The 10,082-nt window shown below is 52.8% G+C and overlaps 1 protein-coding gene across 3 annotated transcripts in view; it reads right to left on the reverse strand.

Annotated features, from left to right (window-relative positions):
* Positions 1-10,073, reverse strand: part of TLN1 (talin 1) — a 31,458-nt gene extending 21,385 nt beyond the window's left edge. The window contains exons 1-10 of one of the 3 annotated variants that reach the window (XM_028528096.2): positions 9,886-10,073; positions 3,720-3,882; positions 3,406-3,503; positions 3,031-3,160; positions 2,782-2,934; positions 2,370-2,512; positions 2,138-2,265; positions 1,339-1,399; positions 615-719; positions 125-280 (exon numbers count right to left, since the gene is read on the reverse strand). In XM_028528096.2, the coding sequence (XP_028383897.1) occupies positions 125-280; positions 615-719; positions 1,339-1,399; positions 2,138-2,265; positions 2,370-2,512; positions 2,782-2,934; positions 3,031-3,160; positions 3,406-3,503; positions 3,720-3,849 (1,104 nt within the window). In that variant the 5' untranslated portion in view covers positions 3,850-3,882; positions 9,886-10,073. Of the gene's footprint in view, positions 1-124; positions 281-614; positions 720-1,338; positions 1,400-2,137; positions 2,266-2,369; positions 2,513-2,781; positions 2,935-3,030; positions 3,161-3,405; positions 3,504-3,719; positions 3,883-9,885 lie in introns of those variants that run through there. The other 2 variants (XM_036021903.1, XM_028528086.2) reach the window with 2 other exon arrangements.
* Positions 10,074-10,082: the final 9 nt, after the last annotated feature.

Below are 10,082 nucleotides of genomic sequence, written 5' to 3' on the forward strand. Positions count from 1 at the left end.
CCCGAGTGCTCCCTGTTCTCTGGAGTCGCGGTTGTGCGCCTGGCCCGAGGGAGGCGCAAAGGCTTCTGCAGCTGCCCCTCCTCTGAAAACCCCAAGCACTTTTCCTCTGAGCCCCCAGGCTCACCAGGGTGAAGCTCTTGGGAGAGGCAGCCCAGCGTTTGATGTTGGTGAGGTTCCATTCCTGGATCACCTCCTTGGTCTTCTCATCCACTCGCATCACACACTCCTTAGTGATGCCCAGCAGCCTGGGCACCAGCTTGTTCTTTCCTTTCATCTTTTCCTGTGAGGCAGAGGTTATCGCTGGGGTTATAGGTCAGAGCTCGAATGAGAAGTGAATGGTCAAAGCAGATCAAGACCACGAGGGGGTGCTGAGGGCAGGAGCACTCACTGCACACGGGGGTCCCCGGTGCTAGTTCAGGGAAAGGGAAGTGGGGGGAGTACAGAGCAGGGAGGGAAGCGGTGGTCGAGAACTGACAGCGGGCCACTTTTCACAAGGCAGAGAACTGGACGCTTGGGGGATGCTAGGAAACGTGACTGAGGGCAGGGTTGGCCTTTCAAACAGGGAAGAGTAGAAGTGGAAATAAGGAGGGCAGTAAGAAGGGTCCGTAACCCACCTTGACCAGGAAGAAGGAGACTCCATATGTTTTGAGAGAACGGGCTAGCTTCACGTAGCGTACCTTGGCCTCAATCTCACTCATCTGCCCACAATTCTTGTGTGCCTAGAGCATGAAACGAGGGCAGGTTTAGTAAAACACGGGGAGGATAGTATCACAGACCAGGAGTTCAGGTGGGATGTTGGCTGTGGTTGAAGAGCATCGTGGGGACACAGGAAAGGTTAGGGAGCGCAGGGTATGGGAATCGAGAGGGTGACGAGCTGGGGGCTGACAAAGGCTCTGCGGAAGCGAAGGTTCCAGGGGTGCAGTTAGGGGACTTGCAGACATTCCGGAAATGTGAACGGACAGTGAGGAGGCAGAAGGTCCAATAGAAAGCCTTTGGGCTGAATACCCAGAGTGGGGATAACAGCTTACATTTGTACAAAGACACATTTTTCACAGTAACTTCAGACATACTATCTCACTCGATCCTCCTATCAACCAGAGACAGGGCAGGTGCTCTTATTCCGTGTTAGAGGTCAACGAAAGAAAATAATATCGAACTCCACGGCAAACGCAGCGATGGCGCTGTGACTAAAAGCCCAGGTCTTCTACTTTCTTGGCGCGGGAGAGGTGGGTGGAAGCAAAGTGGAAGCAGGCGGGAAGGGGCGGGTCCATTCAGTCAGGAGGATTAAGCAGCAAAGCTCCCAGGTCATCCCAAACACTGTTCCCTGTCCCCATTCACCTGGAAGATCTTACGCTCTCCCTTCTGCTTCACATACTCCTTGGGCAGGAAGTCCTTCAGGCTACACCAGAAAAGGGAGGGTCAGCGTGGAGTGGGCAGCAGCAGCAGGGGCATATGGGCCATGGACTGTGGGCCTGGGGGCGTGGGGACATGTCTGGGACAGTGTTATCTTTGGGGAGAAGGGAGGCTCTGAGGGAACAGGGTCTGAACTGTGCCTGAAATAGAGGTGACAATGCCAGCTTACGAATGCAGCCCATGTCTCTCACTGCAGGGGAAGGGACTGAGGGAACTTGAGTTACTCAGTCCCCTAGAGAAAGAGGGTCGGGAGCATTACTTCGGGGAACCGGGAGCAGGAAAAGCTCACTAGCAGGATGACCGTGACCATGGGAAGCTGAGAAAGCCACGCCACACTCTATGTTCTGAGAAATGCCAGGGGATGGAGACTTGAGACTTTCTAAATCCAATGTTCCCTCTGCATAAAAATGTACGCTATTTCCCTCCGGCTACTGCAGCAAAATTCTTCAGGGAATCTCAAAAATATTTTACGCTTGCTTCAGATGCAGGTAGCAGGGGCAGAGCTTTGGACTATTTTATACCCCACATGGGGCCGGTAAGGAGATAAACGGCTGATGGGAGCTAAAAAGGTACCCATGTCAGTCAAACCCTGGTGCCTCCGGAGGGGACACGAGGTGAGAGGCCTGGGGTGGAGACAGGACTGCTGGGGCCACAAAGGCAGCCGGTCTTGGGCTCGGGGCGGGGGTGGGGGGGTGGGGGGGGCTGTGAGCTGTGAGTCACTCACTCGAGGAAGCCGGCTTTGTGCTTCTGCTCATTGTGGGGCCCGAACTGGATCTGGCATTGGAAGCCGGCAAACTCACAGGCCTTGTCAAAGGAGACAGGGTGGGAGCCGTTCAGGATATCATCTCGTGCCTGGAGAACACAGGGAAAGGAGGCAAACTTGAGTGTTGGCAAAGCGATGCGGCTCCCCGTCCCCTCTCCCTACCCCCACGGCCCCGGGCGAGGCCTCTGCACACCTGCACGTAGAGAAGGTTCAGCTGCACAGGGTCCCGGGAGTCCACGTTCTGGTCTGAGTAGAAGAACTTCCTCCGCAGCAGAAGCGTCTCGTTCTCCTCCACTCCCTGCTCCCTCAGTGTGCGGCCGTGGTCCAGCCAGTTCACTGGGACACAGAGAGTCGGCTCAATCCCAAGCCTCCGTGGCTCCTGTGCTGTCTGGTGCCTGGCTTTTCGTTTGTTCACTTCTTCACTTCCTACCTTCTCTCACTATTAGGTTAAGTTCTGTGAGTGTGGGACTTTGTTTTATTATGGATGCGTCCCCGGTGTCTAAAGCTGTGCCTTGCCAAAGCAGGTGCTCAGTAAGGAACGAGAAAACGGCTGCCCCCGGCCTCCCTGACCATTTCCAGCGCCCTCTTTTTCCACTTCTGCTTACACTCGTCATCTGTGTGCAATTTCTGCTTTAGTTTCTCCATCTTCTTCTCATCTCGCAGCAGTGTCTTGTCTTTTCGTAAGGTGCCCGTCACCTCCTCCTTCTTCTCTTCCATCAGCTCTCGAACCAGAGAATATTCATCATGGTTGGTGATACCTGGGGGGAGAGAGGGGGGGAAGGATTGGCACCAGCATCTTTTGCCAGAGTTGGAGCCCCTCTGCCTGAGCCCTCAGCCACACCAAGACCCCTTACCAATGCGGGCACAGATGGTCATCAGCATGTCGGTGACAGTCTTAGAGTCATCCACCATGATGGTCTTCACGGTTCCATCTAGCATGCGGATCTTCAGGGGTCTCTGCTTCTTCCTGTACTCCATGGTGTCCTGTTGGGGCAGGAATAGGAAGTAGGGGCCCACTTTAAGCTATACTTCCTTTTAATGCAGCCAGAGTGGGAAAGGACATTACTAAAAGACTACAATGGCTCGCTCGAAAGCAGGCTATTATGACTGCCTGGAATAGACAGCATGGGAGGGACCAGGGACAACAGATGCAGGCACTAAAAATAGGCGGAGGAACCCGGAAGTTAACGGAAGAGAATGTTGGTGATCCTTGATGAAGTGATACTCACCCCATTTCGGAGCATATAGTAATCCAGAGCTTTCCCAGCCTCCAGCCATATACCCTTTTTGGGGTCATCATCTGACAGAAACAGCCCAAAGTCGCTGGCTAAAGGAGAGGATAGATCATCTCAGACTTATGAGGACTCCAGATGGCTGAATGGCTGCACCACTGCCCTTACTATTTCCCCAGGGACTCTGGGCGGAAAGGGGAGGGAGGGAACCAATAGACCTGAGGTATGCGTAGCCTTGGGTGACAACAAGGTCATCCCTAGCAGAAGGGACTGAGGACCCCCGCCCCAGCCACATGGGTAATCAGACTCACGAGGGCCAGCTGGGGCTTCTGGGATACGTTCACGAATGATGCGACAAGCGTCATACACCATGGTGGACGGCTCAAACTGCATCGTCTTCACCACATTCCCAATGCTGATCTTCAGCGAAAGCGCAACCATGGTGGCAGCTTCTTTTCTCCAGCCTGGCTACACCTGGCCCACGGCATCGGGGCATTAGCACACCCTCACCGGAGGAGAGGAAGTCCCCCACAGGGCGTCCCAGGGAGGGGTGCTTTTGAAAGGGACTCGCCAAAGCACATAGTAATGAGGTCTTTTTTGTTTTATTTAATAATTTCGAAGAGTGAAAGATTAGCTATATCGAAAGGACCAGTCCTAACCATCTAAGACATCTGGAGGAGAGGCCAGCGTGCAAGGTGCAAGAGCAGGTCTGAAATTCAATGTCACCTGGGGATGGTGCCCTGTCCTCACCACTGAAATCTGTGCCTCCCTTCTTTCTTTCAACTGTCTCTCCCTTCCCCCTGCCCCTGCTCCTTTTCCAGCCCTGCCTCTGCCTCGTTTTTATCTTTTCCTGGTTCGGTCTTTCTCTCTGTCCGCCACTAAATTCTGCTGGCTTTTCGCTAGCTGGGAGTTTCAGAGCTCTGTCCTGACCTGCCACGTGACCTTCCCTCTTGCAGCTTCAGCTTCCTTCTCTACAAAATGAAGACATTACATTAGACAATTCCCAAGGGCTTTGAAGCCTGCAAACACTGACTAGCTGGTCTAGCAGGGAAACCAAACCTGGGCGTGCAAGCTATCCGGGCCCGCTCCTGTCCCAGCTTTCCTCTAACCTGAGAGGCTGGGGGCCTCCCCAAGGTGCTTGGGCCCCACGTCTGCCTTCCTTGGCAGTCAAACTAGGACTGTGACCCTCTAATCCAAAGGGATCTCAGAAATCATCTAGTCAACTCTTCCATTTTGCAGAAGGGGAATCAAACCCTGTGGAAGATGGGGCACGAGGGGGCGGGCGGGGGGGAGGGGGTTCCAAAGCAGGTCAGAGAAAGAGCCTGGTCCTTCTAACTCAGTCCCTGCTCCTAAGTGATCAAATCCTCCCAACTCCTCCTACGCTTGTTCCTCTTCAGTAAGTCCTTCTCAGACTCTGCCTTCCACCTCAGCTGCCTCCTGTGATGGTATTTTTAGTGCCTCACAGGAAACTAGTCCTAACCTGCCCTCCCTTGCCCTCCTGGCACCATCTCTTCGTACGCTGAAGGAGCCACTGGAAGTGGCAGGTGGCTCACAGTGCAAAAGAGGACAAGTCTGCCTGGCATCCGATGATGTGACCCAGCTCTGTAAGGGGATTGGTGCTTCTTAACTAAGAGAGTGAGCACATCCAAGGAGAAAAGCAGGACTGGGGGAAGGTTGGAAGCAGTAGTAGGAGTGTTGAGATACAGAAGGCAGCTGAGAACCAGGAAAGTTGGGAAGGGGTATGATTTGGGGGGGCGGGTAAAGAGGTTGGAAAGGATGGGGTGAGAGGAACTGACAATCTAGGGAGGGACAGGAGGCAGATGTGGCAAGGCTCTGGACCAGGGCCTGATGGACCATTTTTGACCTTCTTGACAGTCCAGAGGGTCAACAGAAAAACCACAGCACGCTCTCTATCTTTACTCCCAACAAGAGAGGACCCTCCCAGTGTCCCCACTTCTAGCTCTCTGCCCACCTCCCCATTTCTTGGGCCCTTCTCCCAGCATTTGGACAGACCTGGATGTGGGGTGTCTGGAGGGCTGGAGCAAAGCTGGAGGAGACGGAGGAGCTGAGGGCAGGACTGAAAGGACCTAGCACCCTACGCTGAAATTGTACATCTCCCCCCACTTCCTCCGGACACATGGACACCCCCTTCTTCCTCAAGTACGGAAACCTCTGGTGAGACCCCGATAAGGGAGTTGAGTCATGCCCACCCTTACTCTCAGCCTGGTCCTAAGTGTACGTCCACATAGCTACAGGAGGGTGAGCGAGAAAAGGGAAGTGAGAAGTGACCTGAGGGTGACGAGGGCATAGAACAAGGCCCCTAGAAGTACAGGGAGAAGTTACCCAGGTCCTGCTCTGGCCTGAGAATTTTGTTACCCTTTCCATGTTTTATGGAGCAGCAACACCCCCCCCCCCACTATGTCCCCCTCCCAGGGAACTCCTCCTCCTTCAAGACATTCCTGAGATACATTCCAGAGGAGTTGGGCAATGGGAGGGGGATGGGGGAAAGGAGGACAGGAGGTCAAATCCCAGCAAGGAATGGAATGTAAGTGTACTGGAGGTAAGGAATTTGGGGCACATGGACAATGTAGTCAGAGCAGATACCCACAAAGGGAGCTGCAGAAAGACAGGGAGTTTACAGAGAGGGACCAAGGGAGAGAGAAAGCTGCACACAGAGTCAGAATGGAAGAGGGCTGGGGGAATAACACTCAGTCTGTTACCAAATTTGGCCTCTGAGTCCGCAACCGCGAGGAGGAGGGGTGGTGAGGGTTGTGGGTGAGACTGACATATCCGGCCTCGAGTTGCTGGAGGCTCATTTAGGGTTGGACTGGGCAGCAGGAGGTCTGGACCTGACCTTCCCTCAACACAGCCCCTGCTCACCTACACCCTTAACGGAGCCTATTCCTCCTCCCCACACGCACCCCGGCCCCTGCACAGAGCTCTTTTCCACAAAGCTACGTGCGCTGCCTCTACAGGCATGTTATCTCAGGCACACAGCCCCTGCCCAGATCCCCCCACAACCACGTTATCGTGCCTCGAAGACTTCAGCCCACACGCACAGCCTCCCACAAACATGATGCTGTCAGCAAGCGCAGCCATCCCCCTCACGTGGGTACTTTCCCTCCATCCGCGCAGTGCACTTTTCTGAAGACCTGTTATGGGGAGGAGACTGGGACAGACTCTCGCAGTGCCTGGGAACCCAGGGTAAGCCCTACTTAGCCTTTGACCTCCAGGGGCTCCCAGTCAGCCAAGCACATCAGTTAAAAACAGAATTATACCAGAGGGCAGGATGTGGTAAGAGCCCAGAGGTATGTGGTCAGGGGAGGATCCCTTCAGGTAAAGGAAGAGGGACCAAAAAGTCTCCATGAAAAGTGTCCTTTGAGGCAAGGATTAAACATAAATAAGTATAAAAAATAATAGCGATCTATCTTTTTATTAACTATGTGTCCATCGTTTTGTGTACATAATTTCATTTAATCCTTACAACAACCCTGCAAGGTAGGTATCATTACTTCCATTTTTACAGATTATAAAGCTGAGGTTCAAAGAAAGTAAACATTCATTCCAAGTACTTGTCCAAAGTTACACATCTAAGTTGTGAAGCCAGGATCCGAACCCAGGTCTCTCTGACTCCAGAGCCCAAGGTCTCCACCACATCAGCCAGAGATGAGTCGGGGTAGCATTCCAGGCAGAGAGAATAGCATAAGCAAAGGTGGATAAGCAGGAAATCACGGAGGAGCACTGAGGGAAGTGAGCAGACAGGCTGGCTGAAGCGTAGGGTACCTGCAAGGGAGCAGTGATGGGGAAGTCAGGGTTAGGATGAAAAAAAAAAAAAAAAAAAAAAGCAAGGGAGGATTAGCGGGAAGTACGAGGGATTTTTACCTACTGCAGGGTAACAAGAGGCCAGGGGAGGCAGTGAGTAGAGAAGGGACATAACCATAACCGGATTTTAGGAAAATAACTCTGACAGTTACCTTGGAGATTAGTTAGACACTGCATTAGTACGAGGGAAAGATAATAAAACTAGAGATAGAATAGTGGAGAGAAGGATGTCACTCATTAGAACGTTTAAGAGTAGAACTGATGGGACCTGATGACAGTCTGTCCTGTCAACTGTCAGGGACCAGGACCCAAAATCAGGCTGGGGTTCCGCAGCTTCTTATCATTGGCAGCCACCCAGTGGCTGGGGCAGCTTGAGTGTAGGTAAAAAATTGGGAAAGGGAAAAGGAAGGATCGGGTTGAGCTGGGAATGTGACGATGAGGCTGTGGTTAGGGAATGTGGTTAGTCTGTGGGGAAAGGGGGGCGGGGATGTGCTTAGCACCAGGTAGTGGCGGAGGAAACAGAGTTAGTGTACTACGTCTGATGGGTACTAGAATTATCGGTGTGATCACTTTGTAAGGTGTATGAATGCCCAAACACTAGTTTGCACACCTGGAATTAATATAACATTGTATGTCAACTGTAATTAAAAAAAATAAAATGCACATACATACCTTCTAAAATTAAAAAACAAACGAAGGAATGGGGTTAGTGACTGTACTGGGCTGGAAATGGGGAAGACAAGGTGTAGGGGAAGGCCGGGGAGGGTGGCAGTGGGAGAACAATGTATGTGAGCAGTCACTGGCTCAGGCTGGGAGAAGGGGAAGAATGACGTGGACAGTGGCTCAGACAGGGGATGATGAAGTGAGGTCAGAGGTGAGGTCAGGCTACGGGAGGCTGAGAGGAGATAGGCCTGTGGTCACTGCTAAATGAGGCTGGGGATGGAGGAGAGTGAAGGGACTGGTAGTGTCTAAGCAAAGCTGTGGCTGTAGGGGCTGGGGGCACGGGATGCAGCCAGTGAGTGCCTGGGTCACACTGAGTAGGGGACAGCGCTATGGTCAGTGGCAGGGTCAGGCTGGGAGTGAAATGGGGGTGTGGTCAGTGGCCTCCCTGGGCGTGGGATCTGCAAGACCCAGTTTCCTCTTTGGGTCTCATTTCCTCTTTTCTGTTTGGGGAGTGGGGGAAGGGGATCTACAAGTGGACCAAGAAATTAAGGAGGCTTAGAATCAGGGATGGCCCACAGCAGGGACCAGGGTTACTTGCCAGTTGTGTTGGGCTGGGAGTGGGGTGTTCAGCAGATGACTAAAAGGCATGCGGGTAAATGAGTGGGTAAAAGTGGTGGGAGAGTGCTACAGAACGATGTGAAAGCTCAGGTTGGGTGAGGGTAAATTAAGGTAGGATGTGTAAAGTAAGAGGTGGGAGGGGATGGTGAACTGAGGCTAGGAACGGATGGTAAGATGAACATGGGAGAGGGCAAGGGAAGTATTCTGCAAGGGGATATGCAGGAAGGGTGTGATTGACATGCAGGGTCACGGATGCGAGTTGGACAGGAAGGCTTAGTATCAGGGGAATGAAAAGATGGGAGGCAGTGGGGCTGAACTTTCAGAGGACTCAGTTATCCTTTTCTCCCTTGGCAACAGTGTGTCCTTGGTCCATTTCCCACTTAGTCACCAGTCCCCTCTTCCCTATGCAGTCCTCCATTTATGACTAAGCTTTGTATACCTCCTGGGTCCCTCTCCGTTTCCCACCTCCTATCTTGTAAACAGCATAGTCCAGAAACCCCTGCCCCTCAACTTGGTGGCCACTGGAAGAGTCTTGGACTTCAAGAGTATAATAAAAAAAAGCTGAAAACCTACATGCCTGCAATTCCAGCTGAAGTCCAGAGCCATGGCCTGAAGTTAGTTTGTCATTTATTCTGGGTCAAAAAAAGCCCCTGAGACTACACAGGAAAGAGACCTCCTGCAAAACACTGGCATCTACCTACTGTCAATCTCTTACATTTTACCTGCCTGAGGTCAACTACCCTCACCTCAACCACAATCTCTAGAACCACTCCTAATTCCTAACGTTAACCTTGACCCTAACTTGTTTCCTGTTTCCTAATACATTCATCCCTTTCCTGACTCACCCCTTCACTGTTTAGTCCTAATACTGACTATGCCATGGTTCTCTACTCCCTAAAACTCAATTTCTAACCTAATTCCTGTTGTTGATCCTGAACTCTAACTTTGACTTATGTTGGCCATCCTAGAAAACAAAATAATGACCCGACTCACATTAATAACTCTAAATCTTAACTGTGGCTCTGTAATTCCTAAAGCTAATCTTGAATCCCAAACTCACCCAAAGCTTTCCTACCCACATACCCGCTATCAGCGAATCTCAAAACCGATCCCCGTCCCGCATCTCACTGCCACCCCACTCCTCACCCTCCCCAAAACCTATCCGAGACAGAGGACTGCTCCCAGGAAGGCCCTGGCTCCAGCAAAAGGATCTACTTTAACCGTGAGCCCAAGCCGAGACGGACAGAAGCTGAAATCTCTCCAACAACACCTGAAGCAGGAGGCACAGGAAAAGTCCGGGGCCCCGCCCGCCCGCCTCCCGGGCCTGTCCTCGCAGCCACACCCTAAGGCTCCGGATCCCCCGGTCCGACCTACCTGCGCAGCCCTGCTAGTGCCCCGCCCGCCGGCCCGTTAGCCGGCTAGTTCTCCCGGTGGCTCTCGGGATCCGGCCTCGCCCTCCCTTCGGCGACACTCGGCCACTTCCGTCCCCGGAACTTCCCCCACCCGTGGGCGGTGCCCTGGGCCGGCGTTCTATGGTTGCGGGGACCGCCGGAAGCTGCTCTGGCCTCAGC

The sequence above is a fragment of the Phyllostomus discolor genome, chromosome 3, assembly GCF_004126475.2.
Source record: "Phyllostomus discolor isolate MPI-MPIP mPhyDis1 chromosome 3, mPhyDis1.pri.v3, whole genome shotgun sequence".
NCBI classification, from domain to species: domain Eukaryota; kingdom Metazoa; phylum Chordata; class Mammalia; order Chiroptera; family Phyllostomidae; genus Phyllostomus; species Phyllostomus discolor.